We start from the raw sequence: 16,585 nt of genomic DNA on the forward strand, positions 1-16,585 counted from the left end.
GACTAACGTTATTGCAATCCTTGAATCAATCCTTACTCGATGTGGGGCTCGCAAAGATATCATTCCAAATGCTGCGCGATTTTGGATTGATGGAATGCTATCTCCGCGGGGGTGTTTTGTACTTTTGCTTAAATACAACGAACGATTGCAACGGTCAAGTTTGGAAGATAATGTTGGAAAGTTTGGTGCTATTAAATCGTTGATTACAATAGGTTTTTTTAATTTGTTAAAATTTAAAAATTCTCTGACGCGATTATTTTCAGATTTCAAAATTGATGCCAACGGATATGGTTATAATGACTAGATGCTTGAGAAATAAGTATGATTGTCTGTGGTTCGAAGAGCCCTGTCAGAACTGCAAGAGCGTATTGTGAAACTGGAGTTACACAATAATAATCCATATTTAATTTGCATAAATTAAATATGGATTATTTTTCCGACATCAAATATCAAAACCGTAGCAAAACCTTTCGAAATAAATATCCACAAATTCATCATAACCGAGGGATCCAAGCATGCATGGCATTTCATCTGTCAGTTCTGCTTTTAAATTTCATAGTCTTTCTCTAGTGAGTTATTGAACTGAATATAATGAAATATCATTGATCAAAATTACGCGGAATTTTCGTTCTTATCAGAAATGTGGTAAGCTTTTCTTCTTACTCGGAACAGTGTTATTGATATCACATCGGACGTAGTAAGATATATAATCTGCACACTTCTGCCATATATTCAACATTAAAGCACAGGCCAATTAAATAATGGGCCTTATTTCCGTATACACTTCACGCTGAAAACTAAATGAACGGTATGTCATTGAACTTACTTGAACTGTTCGAGTTAGTGAAGCGTCAAAGATAATAATGGGGTTTCAGGGCGAATGGACACTTCAAATAACTATCCGTATCAAATAAGTGTTCAATGTGAATGGAAAACATTGTTTTTTTTTCATGTGATAAAATAATTTCAGACGTTCGTGATCAGGCCCATGGAATTTATTTGTGATATAATATCAAACACTATTTACAGTACAAAATGAACAATAACTGTAATCGATTCAAACAGTTGAATGAGATGAAACAAAGCTCTCGTAGTTGATCATAGATTAGAAAAGTTGCTCGGAGCTACCCGCGCTATCTGCACAACTGTTACATCAAGTATGTGGTACTATAAGGAGCCCCGAGGTTCCGACGAGGTGACCGACTGGGTGCAAGGCAAGAAGAAGACGGATCTGACTTTGTGCGATAGTAGACAATTACTATGGCAATCTGCATCAGAAACCAAATACAACGTAATGATTTTTTTTTTACATGTGAAATTTGTTTAATATTCCAAAGTAAAAAGTTATCTATCTATCTATCTATCTATATATATAAAAATGGAGTGATGTCTGTCTGTCTGTCTGATTCCTATAGACTCGGAAACTACTGAACCGATCGACATGAAAATTGGTATGTAGGGGTTTTTGGGGCCGGGGAAGGTTTTCGTGATATTTTGAGACCCCTCCCCCCTCTCTAAGGGGGGGCTGCCATACAAATGAAACACAAATTTCTGCATTACTCGGAAATTAACCAAGCAAACGAAACCAAAGTTGGCATGTGAAAGTTTTAGGGTGCAATAAATGTTTCTATGATGGTTAGACAGTCCTTCCCCCACTCAAAGGGGGGGCTGCCATACAAATGAAACACAAATTTCTGCATTACTCGAGAATTAATCAAGCAAATGAAACCAAATTTGGCATGTGGAGGTTTTAGGATGCAATAAATGTTTCTATGGTGATAAGATACTCCTTCCCCCTCTCTTAGAGGGGGCTGCCATACAAATGAAACACAATTTTTTGCATTACTCGGAAATTAATCAATCAAACGAAACCAAAGTTGGCATGTGAAAGTTTTAGGGTGCAATAAATGTTTCTATGATGGTTAGACAGTCCTTCCCCCACTCAAAGGGGGGGGGGGGGGCTGCCATACAAATGAAACACAAATTTCTGCATTACTCGAGAATTAATCAAGCAAATGAAACCAAATTTGGCATGTGGAGGTTTTAGGATGCAATAAATGTTTCTATGGTGTAAGATACTCCTTCCCCCTCTCTTAGAGGGGGCTGCCGTAGAAAGGAAACACAAATTATTGCATTACCCGAGAATTAATCAAGCAAATTAAACCAAATTAGGCATATGGAAACTTTAGGGTGCAATGAATGTTTCTATGGTGGTTAGATACCCCTCCCCCCTCTCTTAGGGGTGGCTGCCATACAAATAAAACACAAATTTCTGCATTACTCGAGAATTAATCAAGTAAATGGGCGGGACGAAGTTAGTTATGTTAGTTAGCTAGTTATGAAATAAATATTTACATTTAGTTTTCTAATTCAAAATCCAATGAAACTGTGTCAACAAAGTTATTGCTTCTCATTATAAAGTTCACATATTTTACGAATATTTTAAGAATTTTTGCCTTTTTAGTTTTTCCTATACTTCTCAATTGAGGTCTCAATAGTTCGTCTATCGACAGACTGCGCCATCCATTGAACAGCACAATTAACTTCAGTTGCAGTAGTCTCCATGCTGGCTTCACCCTTTTGCAATCGCTGAGTTTATGCTCTAGTGTTTCGCATTGAGTGTTGCAAAACAAACAATTTTCACCGTCGGCTCTGTTCATTCGAAATAGCAATTTTCTGTGCTCAAGCTGTTCATTAATCAATATGAAAAGGGCACTGATCATAGCAGAGCAGTATAAAGTACCCCCAGGTAACAGAAATAAACGATAAAGCCGAAATAAACGATGAAGCTCAATTAAACCATTGGGAGGATACCCCATCCAGGAAGTTGTATCCAATGCATATGAAGGGTTCATGTTTCCTAAAATTGATCACAAACGATCAACAAGCAACGCTATAACGTCCACTGTCAGAACTCACCAAAAGGAAGAGGTATGAGAATAAAAGCTCGAAGGTGGAAGTCGAAGAAATTCAACATCTCTTCCTTGAAGCACTCCGAGAGGAACCACCAGTGTCTGTAATTCTTGTCTGTAGTTAAAACGCGCTCAGTCTGTGCTGTCAATCGTTCACAAGAAGAAAGTGCATGTGAATAAAAGAAATAAAATCAAAAACATTTACAAGTACGTATAATTCTTCTCACATAAAATAAGACTCCTTACTCGTCACGCTACGGAAACGTACCGGAAATGATAGGCTGTAGTACAAGAACGCGCGGAGCACTAAGGATTAGAGAGATTTGCCACGATGCCGATGCGAGCTCTTGGGGCTATGATGACATGGATCGCCCGAAAAATGACTTTGCTAAATGAGCCGCATGATCCGGTAAGCTGGCCAGCCAGACTTTATAGTGATAATGAAGAACTTCGAGAGAGTATCCACAGAAGAGCTGATGGCGGTAGCTAAAGAACTAAAAGACCTGGCCGCGACAGAATCCTCAGTGTAGTCCTCAAAACCGCTGTACAAGCGAAATTTTTAAATGATTTTCAAATGAACGTCGCTTCTCAGATATTTCAAAGGGGTGGAAAGGGTACTGCAACCAAAACCAGATAAACCGTCAGGAGAACCCTCTTCGTGTAGGCCCATTTGTCTCCTGGATATCACCGAAAAATTGTCAAAGAAAATCATTTTCAACAGATTGAGGAAGTGCACAGACTGGGAACACGAACTCTCGAAGATGCAGTCCGAGTTTCCGTATCTAGATCCATGGTGGATGCCATCCTTCTGGCCGGACAAGACGCCATAACGCCAAGAAAACGTTGGCGTACCTCGAGAAAAAACACATACCGTACATACCCAAGAAACGGAACCCGACCAACTTGTCCCAGTCAGAGTTGCAAAATCTCACACTCACTTTACTGACAGCGCAAGATATTGAGACAACATCAAAATCAACCACCAGTGCCCCTGCAGTTCATGACAAATGAACCAAGCTTAATTACATGCAACCGACACTCCGTCACGTGGAACATTTGGTTTTTGCATTATTCCCCACACTCATTCGTTCCACTGTCTCACTGAGAATTTACGCCCGAAATTTTCATACGCATCTTCGATCAGCTGACAGTGGAAAGGAACAAAATTCCATACAAGGAAATATCATCTCACTGACACCGCGTCAGACGTTTAAACGCGTGTTCGTGTGTATGTTTTCCTGGTATGTTTCTAGCCCCGGTCCCATTTTGACGTAGGACTACGTCTAACCGGAAGATATAGGGGGTGAAATGGAAATCTAGGCACTGAACAAGTAGGAAAAAATGCAAGATTTGGAACGCTTATAACTCGAGCATTTCTCAATAGATCGCAAAGGTTTTTGCATCAATTGATAGGAAATATATCTACGCATCTATCATAACGAATAACATTTCATTTTTCTTGAGATAAATAATTGAATAATTGTGAAATATCAAGCATTGTCAAAATGCACTATGTGCCTATTTTTGATTGGTCCATTTTGTGCTCCTCAAATCGAACCGACCAAAACGGGCAACCAGAGCAGCAGCGAAATAGAATGAACCACGATTGGAAAGGAAAAAGAAAAAAATGAACGAAACATTGGTCGCAGTCTCACACATGCGTAATTCTCGAGCCAGCCAGTCAACTTAAAAATCCCCGCTCCGCTGCCGTAACGATCATTCTCATTCAAACCGTACACCACATCGGTTCGCATCACAACACATCAACAAATCAACCCAAGCAGCCATGTCTGGACATGGTAAAGGAGGAAAAGTGAAGGGAAAGGCAAAATCCCGCTCGAACCGTGTTGATCTGGAGTTCCCCGCAAGGGTAGCTAGGCCGAGCGCGTTAGTACCAGTGCATCAGTCCACCTAGCCGGCGTTATATAGTTTCGGCCGCCGAAGTGATCGAGTTAGCTGGTAAAGCTGCTCGCGACGATAAGAAAACCCGCATTCGGAACAGAACACATTCGGTTCGGTGGACATCAAGACAACAGGCAGTTGCAGCGAGTGGCGAGTGGCAAACGCAATCGCAAAACGGCATCAGGTGGCAGAAGAAAAAAGTTTGTTCTTTATACACACTGCTTTGGTGGCAAATCCAGAACAAGGCGGCATCGAGGGCGTTCGAAATGGTTTTTTTCAAAACCACGAGTACTAAGTTTTCTAAATTGGAACCATTCCATAAAACAAGGCGCTTTTCAGGGCCATTAAACCTTCCAAAAAAGAGTTTAGGAAATACAGTTCAATGCTTTCTAAAACAATATCCAAAATAATAATAAAACACAAATTGATTTTTTCATAATTTGTTTGCCAGGATATGATGAGTATGTGAATTTGGCAGTTGTTCTGAGCTTATTGATTTTCACCAATTCTTAAATTGCTTCTAGATTTAAAGTACAGTAATTTACACTTATCTCGACATTTAGCTAATTGGACGGACATGTAATGCGACATATTTAGTTGGACATTTTTGTAAACATAGAGTTCGGGGTCCAAATTATGACCCCACATTGAAAGTCGACACTGTACCGCTGTCATCGCAAATGTTCAATTACAGGTTAAAATTACCTCCAATCCGATACTGAGTGGTGGTAATGCGACGTGCCATTGAATGTAATTTACTGTAAAATATGTCACAAGCTGGATGGGAAGAAATTTTCCAACTGTGAAAGCTGTGGCGAGTGGCAAATGCAATCGCTAAACAGAAAGGTTTAGCCGAACAAGATGGGGATATCGAGTGATAACAAAACAATAAACTCTTTAGATTGAAGATAATTTTGTGATCCTGAAAAGGACCCTTTTTAGCCTGCATGTGAATCCAACGAGCGAACAAATCGTAATGAATGTATTTTTTTGCCATCGCTCCCTTTTAACGCTCATTCGTTCGTCTCGTTGGACTCGCCCCTCTGGCTGAGTCTGCCGATTTGTCTCTATCCTGTGAGTGTGTACCGCTAGAGTATAAAACACGTGGACCCCAAAAAAAAATCTTATTTTCTTTCAAACCGTAAACCCGTGTGGTTGTACGGCATCGGCATCGTGGACGTAACAAAGGAGGACAAGTTAAGGGAAAGGCAAAGCCTCACTCGAACCGTGCAAGTCTCCAGTTCCATGTTGGTCGCATTCACTGATTGCTCCGCAAGGGTAACTAAGCCGAACGGATTGGTGCCGGAGCACCAGTATACCTAACAGCGATTATAGAGTTTCGGCCGTCGGAGTGCTCGAGTTGGCTTGCAAAGCTGCTCACGACAATCAGAAAACCCGCATCAAGAACAGAGCAGCTTCGGTTCGGCGCTCATCAAGGCAACAATTAGTTTCAGTGAGTGGCAAAGTTTTTTTCCGGCACGTCGCATTAAATGTAATTTACTGAACAACATGTCACAAGCTGGATGGGAAGAAATTTTCCAACTGTGAAAGCTGTGGCGAGTGGCAAACGCAATAGCTAAACAGGAAGGTTTAACCGAACAAGATGGGAATATCGAGTGATAACAAAAACACAACACCAAAGGTTCTTTTCAGAACCATCAACATATTCATGAAGAGTAAACAGTAAACTAATCCATTTTTAAGGTAGATAGGTAGGTATTCACGTAGGAGAAGAAAATAAAACAATATATTTAAAATATATATTTAACAAAAGCTGTCCCCTTTGTATAGTCCTACGTCACTCCGGTTATGTCCCCGACATTACCCACCCGTCTTTTTGTGCCGCTTATTGCACACACATCGATGGGCAACGGTACATTTGAGTGCTGAGTTTATGGGTGTATGACCAACGAAAATTTCACCAGGACGCAATGAAAGGTGATATTTTCGGCTTGAGCATTCACTGATATCGAGAATGAACTGATATTTCTGTTGATGGAACGAAAACTATATCAAAACAAACGAGATGGTGAGCCAGCAGTCATAGGCACAGCGGCACCGCGATAGAAAGAAGTGAAGAGTGTCGGTGGAGATATTTTGCACTGATCAAAATTGCTTTTCGATTTCAACATGTTCTTTCGAAATTTTGCATCCTTGGTCCCAGTGCCGTCCGATCGAGGATTTTTCCGGCTCCCTCAGAACAAAAATAATTGGCGGGCCACGGACACTAAGCAGCTAAACACGAGGATCCAGAATTGCATCCGGAAGATGGATGTCAGTGCCGTCCAGCGCTTTTGTGAGAGCATCTCCACCAAGTTGCGAGAAAAATCAAGGATCCTGAAGTTGATTTGCGATTCCGAGTATCTCCAGCTCAGTGAGCGCCACAGTAAGCTTCCTGGCCTCTATCTGTTGTTCCAAACTTTAGCTGGCAAATTCGAGTGTGAAAGAGATATTTCAGCACTCTCTTCGCTTCGGTCCAGTCACTGACGTTCCTGACGCAATGCCCAGAAAATGGCCTGCCTGGTCACCGTCGCAAAAACGACATCGTCCTCATCTTGGCTGCCCAATTACTTCTCCAGGTTTCTCTCCGCGAGGTGCTACTCCTCAACGAAATTGGCATCTAGAGTGATGATAACCGTTCGTGTTGACCGATCCAAGAAACGGTACGCGCTATGGTCCGTCAAGTAACCCACGAACGTTAGCTTCTTCGAATACCGTTATACAGAACGGGGGGTTTGGGGGGGGGGGCGTGCTTTCATAGGGGGTGGGGTTAATGTGTAAAAATCTCACTCGCCAGTCAATATGGCAAATGAGGTGCCTTTCGAAGATTCCTACGAGCTCCCCAGAATGGCGTTAACGTTCCCTGTGGAACTTTTGCCGTCTCAATTAGCATCATTTATTAACACTTAGTTGAGATTTCATAAGCCAAATAACACGCCTTGAATGTATTCCGAGGGGCAAGCTCTAGAATAAGCGTGACCACAGTGCAAGTCGGAGGAAATTTCTTTGACGAAAAATTCCCCCGACCAGGAATCCAACCCGAACGCTAACCACTCGGACACGGGTGCACTTTACCATGTCTTCTCAATTGAATCCGGGATGTCGCGGGTGCTAGGCAAGGATGCTATTCTTCCTCATCGTACTCGATGAGATCAAATTAGGGGTGATGAACTGTCTGTCGAACCGTGGGCTGATTTCACATTATCGTGGGACACAACTATTCAGTCGGTTACATTCAATCTTTCATTTCGGACACTAGCAGGGTACAAGAGTGAAGAGTGTACTCTGATGACCATAAGAGAATCTTGTAGCAGAGTACTGGATCCATCTTGCGTTCTCGATCTCATTCCTTAATTTGATAAGTAATTATGAGTTTTGAATTTTCTAAATACAGCCTGGGTTTCATAGTTTTAGAGTTTGATAAAAGTATGTATTCCATTTTTCTACTGAACTGTACACAGATTGGGTGTATTTCTAAGTACATGTTCCCTGTTAATGTGACAACAGATGTTTTTGTCATATTGGTAAACTTACTATAGCTGTGGGTTTCCACATCATAGTCTACAAAACCAGCGCAAATAAGAAAAATAAATGTGTAATCAACTGGATGTTTTCATAAACGCTTGGTGTATACAAAACAGAGATCGAAATGCCTACTTAAGAGAAAAAACACCCATTTTCACCAACAGGAAAAAATCGTTGAGATTATGGGAGGTGAGAGAATGTTAAACGCTCACTTCGATTTTCGCGGGAGACGCAATGCCGATTTTTATTTTTCGGCGAGTTATGATTAGCCGAAAAATGGTTTCGTTTTCAGAATCTTGTTCCCTGCACGAATCTTGCGCCTCACCCATATTTTTATCACTGAATGAGAAACGAAAAGCATTTTCGTCACGTAGATAACGTTCAAATTGAACCTCTATTGAACTAACAGGAGCCAACATATCCACTTTTTTTAGCTAACATGGATCAAACACATTTAATTTACTGGGATGCTTTTTTTTTAGAATTTGAAACCAATCATGTTGCAGAAAAGACCTGTTATCAGAGCCGATAGCTCTGGTCTAGAATAAAAGCTCTTGTACTACTCTATTTTCAAATGAAATTCTCTTATAAATTACAAACATATATCAGCTTTCGGAAGTTCTGAGAACTAACGTCTGATGTAATTTAAATAACTCAATCCTTTTCCTTCACTTAAGTCACATTTTTGATAAGACGTATTGAATTATCCCTTATACGCCATACTGTATCAGGTTTTTGAGAGTTCTTTAGGAACTGCTAATTATGTCGTTAACTCCAGATCACCACCATCCGATATGTTCCTAAGCACATTAAGGGCCACTGACCTACAGATTGTGTCTTCAATCCTTCTTATGCAAGGATCAACGAATTAGAAAACTGTATCCTCGGTTCCTTGGCATACGAATTTAGAACGGTCATACTTATTTGTCCGATGCTATCAAAACGATTGTTTCTTCTCCCCATGACCCTTTTCCAATAGTACCAAACCACGTACTGCGAGTGGGTGTAACGGTCATCTGAACCGAAATATCCACCTCTCCTCATTCTCTTCATAATGCTTCCTCAAGCGTTGCAATCGCTGCGGCGAAATATTTCACGTGTCACATTTTAGCTGTGAAACTTTTCGATGTGTCTCGACAGCGTCTGCGGCGTCTTGTACACGTTGTAACAGAAGCTGCACACAAGCTTCGTGGGGGACGCAAATGGGTTAAGTCCCATCGGGCTGGACAGCCCGAACAGGTTCTGTATCTGCATGTTGGCCTGAAGCTCGGTTTTAATCCGACTTAGATTGTTGACCCTGTCCTAGAAAAGGAAATTAAACTTTAGAATTGGTTGCGCGACAATTTGAACATTTCTCGTGAACACCACAAATAATGAATTGTCTTTTGCAAATGATATACAAAAAAATCCCTTGAAGGAAACAAAACAAAAATTGTTAGAAAAAAATAAGCCAAAGTTGGTTACTTTTATAAAGCGTTTATTGTTGTTATTCACTATTGTGGTAAATAAACTAAAATGCATGTAAATAAAATTTTGAATCTGGTTAGAAGCAGCACTAATAGTGATAAAACATTGCATGCTACACAGGTATGTAAATGATAATTTTGACCGTAGAAATGACTTAAAATAATGGAAGGAAAAATAAACTATAAGTAAAAGCCATCGTCGATAAACTTCACACACTCATAATCGTGTTTCGAAGTTATTGTAAATATTCATTTAGATTTTTTTACTTCTAAAATTTGCTCGAGATCGGGTTTCCCATTTTGTTGTCCAACACGCTGCTGCTGTTGTTGGTGGTGGTGTTGTTGCATTTCCTCACTGATGTTTAGTAGATCAGAAACCTATGAATAAGTCAGAAAATACAAATTGATTAGAGTTATGGAAATAAAAAAAAACAAATAATCACTAAGGCTATAGAATACGGATATTATCAAATAATATGCAATAATACCAAACTGCATAATATGGTTTCAATACCATTGAAGCGCTTATCGGAGGCCAAAGCAATATCCTCAACACTGATGCGTGGAGAATGCCAAAAGTGTCATCGATGTACAGAACTCAGAATCAAACAAGATCAATACCTTTTGTGCCGGGGAGGAGAATTCAAGTCCTTCAATAAGTTTCAATAGACCTGCAAATGTTGCTTGTTGTTGCGACAACACCCTGTCGTCATGAAAATATTGTGCGATCGGACACTCCCTCGACTGTAGCCAACTGAAAAAGTCACATGAGTTGTTGTGTCCAAGACATGACCGCATAATTAACGTAGGATTTCGTTAGGTTATCTGTTGATTTTGGATATGTTTGAAGAATTACATCGTTAAACTCTTTGATAATGATTTGGTGGACCTGAAAAGGGCCGTTTTGTTTGGTTGTTGGGTAGTGTTTGTTCATTTCACCAGTGTTGAACGGGTGATGACAGAAGGATGATAAACAGTTGTTGGATGGTGCGTATCAGATAAAGGATACTGAAGTGGAACGAGATATGATGAGAACCGCCCTCTGTGATCCTAGACGAGATGCCTCTTGTGATATGTATGGATGAAATAAAGAAAAAAAATTCACCAATGTAATATAAGATAATTATTAATACCGAACACAATTATCAATTTTTCTCATCAGTAAAAACATGTTACTTTAATATAGCGAAAATATATTTGAAATGGGAATTGTTTATTCAACCCAATGCGAATTTTAATTGGACTAACAACACCTAATACTATATATAGAGCATATGGGAAATCACTATTTCTTCTCTTTTCCAATTTTTCTCGCCGTTAAACTTTCCTTGGGTGAAAATGAACACAACATAACAGACAGTTTAAACCAAACGATAAATCGTTTCATATATCAAGTCATTTTTAACCCCTTCCCGTATTATTCAATACGTCACAAATCAATTGATTTCACTACTCTGCTTTGTTCTAGTGCCCTATGTCATACAAGTACACAACGAGTGAGACTCGATGTAGTGCGGGGAAGGGTTAACACAATGGCTATCGTATACAATTTTACACTTACACTTGTGCTAAATTTTTCACAATGCACGATCGGACATTGATATGGAATTTCACGAAGCAACCAACATAATAGTTCCAAATTTAAAATTTATTTTATTAATCGTATCACTCTCCTTACTTGCAATATAAAAATGCCCCCGACTTTCATGTATTTGAAATGCCGATTTCCATCAGGCAGTTTGGTTTTGATGTCTCTGTTAGAGAACACATTTCGGCGGGAGCAAAAACTCCCCCTACTTTCATGTATTTGCAATGCTGATTTCCCCCAGGCAGCTAGGTTTTGATGTCTCTGTTAGGGAACCGCCGCATGTGTCGTCAATTTCGACCAATCAGAAGTGGGTATTTCCGTTAGGATAGGGGTTGAGATTTTTCAATTGTTTGATAGTTAGTTTAATGATATATATTATATTATTCAATATAAAAAATTGTTATGGAGTGCCGGAATCGATTGACGCAAAAATTTCATCAATCCATCATGAAATGACTGAGCAATAAGCGTTTGAAATTGGACAATTTTCACGATGAGCTCGATTTTCGATTTTTAATTTGTACCCCAATATGTTCCCGAAAGACGTAATCCTACAGACCGTTTTTCTTCACTCTAGGAAGCCATCGCATGCAGAAGGAAAATTTTCACAGCGCATCAATCAGTATAAATATTAAAACTGAATATTGATCTGAATTAAAATTAATTGTTACAGAACTACGCTGAAATGTGAGTAGTAATAAAATTATAATAAATGTACAAAACTAAAAGAAATATAATTATAGCTTTGAAGCTGTAAAGCATCAGCTAGCAAAATCTCAGTGTTGCTCATTTTCCATCGCAACACTTGTTGTTCTACAAGCTTTAATGCCTTAGCTACGAATGCTCGGAACGAGACTAGCACACACAAAATTGGAAACCACTCGAATCAGAGGGATAATCTCATGCCTCTGAAGAATGGTAACCAACAAAATGCAGTATAAAATAAAGCTAATTCAGGTGAACCTTCATCACGGCAACGGAGCAACCATTGTTCTATGTAGAAAGTTTACCCACGAATATCTCGGTGTGGCTCTTATCCAAGAGCCTTGGGCCAATAATTGTAGAATTCGACGAATGTCTACACAAAAATGTAAGCTTCTTTACAATAGCACACCAACTGCACTTAAAGCAGCAATACTTATACGGGATAACGTTAGGTATATACCCATCACAGAATTCATCGATAGAAACATCGTTGCAATGCAATTGTAGGTTCTAACCACCCGTTAACATTGTCGCTTCGTCTTATTTCCCAGGAGACAACGTTGAAGTTTCTCCATTTGAGGTTACCGCGATGGTTCAACAATGCAAACTGAAGAACATACAGTTTATCATAAGATACGACGCTAATGCCCACCATACGGTCTGTAGTAGTAGTGACATCAATGTTATAGGTGAATGTTTGCTTGAATATTTTATGTCAAATAATATTAACATTTGTAGCCAAGGAAATTATCCTACATTTGTTAGCTCTTTTGGACAATAAGTTCTTAATCTAACACTCTGCTATCTGATAGTATATGATCAAGAACTGGCATGTGTCCAATGAAAAATCTAGACCTAATCATCAACATATAATGTTTAATTATAATTCTGGTGATCTTTGAATTGAAAAATTCAGAGATCCAAGAAAAACAAATTGGGATAGTTGTCATTCCTAATTTCAGCACAAGATTTTGATATTAGTGGAAAGAATTTCTTCCACTGAACAGCTTGAAAAAGTTTCATCGGAATTTGAAACCAATGTTTTTCACAGTTTTTCACTTAAATTTCTCCGAACAAATTAGCCTTGTAAGTAAGATCTTTGCGAATTAGCGTACTTTTTTCGTCAGTGGTTGGTGTCAACACTTAACCACTACTTGGGCAGTGTTGGTTTTTGTTTTTTTTTATTGATGTTTGAAAAAGTTTTTATCAAACTGGCAAGTTAGAGAAAAGAAATCGATATTGTTATAAATATGAATTGTCGTGGGAAGACATTGCAGGAAATAGCAGGTATAGTCGTAAGAACCCACTATATAGCAAAGAAAATCATAAACAAGTGGAAATACGAAGGAACTATGGAAAACCTCCCGAATAGAAGACACAAACGTATCCTGTCTTCTGATGATGAACGAGTAATTGTGCGAACATTTCGAAAGAAACTCTAAAACAAACATTCCTAACTTGACTACCGAAGTAGCCGGCATCATTGGAAGACCTGTCAGCACAGATACTGTCCGGAGAGCAGCATACAGGAACAATCTGAGAGGTTTTATTGGCCGTCAGAAGTCTTTCATCTCAAAGGCGAATATGAAAAAACGACTACAGTTTGCTAAGGCATATGTAAACTGACCTAAGGAGTTCTGGAACAAGGTCCTTTATACGGATGAGATGAAAACCAATCTCCTTGGATCGGATGAAGGACAGATAGTGTGAAAGAGACCAGGATTGGTGCTTCAGACTCAGCATTTGGTTCGCACAGTAAAACACGGTCGCGGCAGTCAGATGATGTATGGTACGATGGCGGCTTTTGGAACTGGAACCATGGAGTTTATCGATTCGGCGATGGTCAAGATGGCTTCATTGAACATCCTGAAACGCAACCTTCAGTGTCCCGTGCAGAAATTGGCTCTACCTCGTGATTACTACTTTCAATAGCATAAGCAAACTGACTTCATGGTGCTGGAATGCCTGCTCTAGAATGTCCCAATCAACTAAAAACACCTCCGAAATCACCGGACTTCAACACTATTGAGTATCTTTGGTGGGAAATCAAGAGCCATCTGAAGAATAAAAATCCAGGAAACAAAGCGGAACTTTTGCAACGTCTGAATCGTGGATTTTTTGTTTGTTTTTTTAAACATGAAGTAGAAATGTGACCATTTTTTTTCCTATCACTACATGAGAGTGAAAAGAACCATTTTTACGATGAATATGAGTCGCTTTTAATTATTTACTTTTTAACCCCGAAAAACTCAAAAATGACAAACCAACACTGGTTGACTGATTTCGATAAATTTTGTAAACAAAGTCGATTTTTTCAGTGTTGCCAATAAATTGCCCGCAATTCTTCCCCTAGACGTTCAATTATATTGCACAAATCAAAATATTCAATATTTTCGATCAATAATATTGAACGTCTATGGGCCGCTTAAGAATGCCGTCAACTACATCAAATCACACGCATTGAATCAAAGTGAGTTCCAAGCTTTTCTTGAAGATGTGGAGGCACAGTATGGTGACATTCCATTTTTCACTTTAAACCGTTCGACCATATCCGTATAGCGGACATCTTGGGCCTGCAAGGTAAATCGCTTCACAACTCAACCAAATAAAAAAAGAAAACAAATGGGAAAAATTAATTTTGCCCATTTTCTGACACTGAGAATTTACAAAGTATCGTCAACTAGGTTATAACTACAATGGATCAAACTAATGGTCACAGTGGTTCAAGGCTTCTACAGAAGAAGATCGTCAACTAGGAAACACGTTGATGCACCCCAGGCGATTAAGGCTGATTTTTCTCACAAATTCGGAAACTTCAAAGCACAAGAAAGATTTGTCGAAACTTTTACTATTCCATTCAGTTTCCTTGATGAACATGCCCCTTAAAAATGCAGATGCAACTCATTTAAATTCAGTGTGATTCAGAACTGCGTAACAAATTTGATAGTCATGTTTTTTGCATTTCTACTCTAAGTTTGTTCCAGAAGCGCGATTTCCAGAACAAAGAAAATATTCTCTTGTTACTGCCTCTTTATTTGGATCCACTTGTGTAAACATTTGTGAGAAGTTGAGTTTTTCGTTTTGAAACGAGTTAAATCGAAATCAATGGCAAAATAACTGACGATAATATGGAAAATTCGCTTCGTTTAGCATTCTATCAACTGGCTCAAAAAAGTTGTTTAAGTAAAATCGAAACGGCGTTGGAGTATGTTTGTATTTCAACATTTTCTATATTGGAATAAATTAATAAATATTGTAATATTTTTTTTAAGGACTGTAAGAACACCCAATTTAACCGTGATCATATTATAACACAGAATAGTTTCTAATTTAAATGCTGTAGTGAGCCATAGAAAAAACCGGTTAAATTTGTATATTTTACATTTTATCATAAAATAAAAGAGAAAACATTGCGGCCCGCGGCTATGATGTAAAAACTGATTAAATTTGAGAGAGCAGGCCCGTGAATTGAACATCTCTCATGAGAGCGTTCGTCGTGTTTTGATTGATGTTTTAGGTATGAGAAAAGTTGCAGAACGACTAGCGAAAAAAGGGCTCATTTTTTTTGAAAATTTAATCGTAATCAAGACTTGCTCGAACGATCAACTTCTGATCCTACGTTCATCCAATGCATAATTACTGGTGTGACTTCCTCTATGAAGTTCCATGTCTTTTTTTGTTCAGCAGACCACATCTCATTGAGCATAAGAATGCCCTTTCCAAGAATCCGCAATCTTCGCCGAATTAATACACTTCATTGACACAGTAAATATTCCGATGTTTCAGCTTCAAAATTACAGAAACGACAATCATCATCTGTCAGTTTTCCAATTTTTTAAAAGTGGTACTTGCCTTATTCAAGCTGAGTGGGCTGCATGTTATTTTGTTACAAGATGCGATGAATAATTAGGATTGACTTGGTGTGGATAAAGCCATCCAGTTGACTTCAATTATCGATATTTCCCAGGATTTGAGCTCTGATTTCAAGCATGATGTTGATAATTCACAAAATCAGGTCCGATGAATTCAGTTGAAGATCTAAATTTTGTAAAAGGATCGGCTTTTCATTACCTTCTACCCAGTATAGCTTAAGGAGGGACCCCTGTCTGGAAGGTCGAAAAAATCAAGTTCTTCGTCCCCGTAGGTTAGTGGCCGTGATGAGCGCTGATGTCTTATGTTATTGACAACTGAAAGTTTATAACGCAGTTTCATCATTAACAGATAGTGGTTTTCAGGTTTGGTCGTCGATGATTTCTGAGAAATGCAGAGATTGCCCGAATCTTGATCCAAAAACTTCTAAGTGTCTTCCAACATTACTTCCCTTCGAACAAGTGCTCACATGTTTCTATTGATTGTGCATGTTTCTCATGTTTGGTATGGTGCACAAATTGCGTAACGCTAAAAATCTGAATTTTGGGAAATGATTTTCGATCACATTTTCTGATATTTGTGTGAACTAGTAAACTTCACTCTAAATTTAATCTATT

General features: G+C 39.0%; 1 protein-coding gene across 10 annotated transcripts in view; it reads right to left on the bottom strand.

Moving 5' to 3' along the window:
• Window positions 1-1,919: 1,919 nt before the first annotated feature.
• Window positions 1,920-16,585, bottom strand: part of LOC129775951 (gastrula zinc finger protein XlCGF26.1) — a 45,518-nt gene continuing 30,852 nt past the window's right edge. For 9 of the 10 annotated variants that reach the window (XM_055781249.1, XM_055781247.1, XM_055781240.1 and 6 more), the window contains 2 exons: window positions 10,073-10,183; window positions 1,920-9,641 (listed from right to left, as the gene is read on the bottom strand). In XM_055781249.1, coding sequence (XP_055637224.1) covers window positions 9,447-9,641; window positions 10,073-10,183 — 306 coding nt within the window. In that variant the 3' untranslated portion in view covers window positions 1,920-9,446. Of the gene's footprint in view, window positions 9,642-10,072; window positions 10,184-15,954; window positions 16,505-16,585 lie in introns of those variants that run through there. The other variant, XM_055781248.1, reaches the window with a different exon arrangement.

The sequence above is a fragment of the Toxorhynchites rutilus genome, chromosome 3, assembly GCF_029784135.1.
Source record: "Toxorhynchites rutilus septentrionalis strain SRP chromosome 3, ASM2978413v1, whole genome shotgun sequence".
In the NCBI taxonomy this organism is placed as follows: Eukaryota; Metazoa; Arthropoda; class Insecta; order Diptera; family Culicidae; genus Toxorhynchites; species Toxorhynchites rutilus.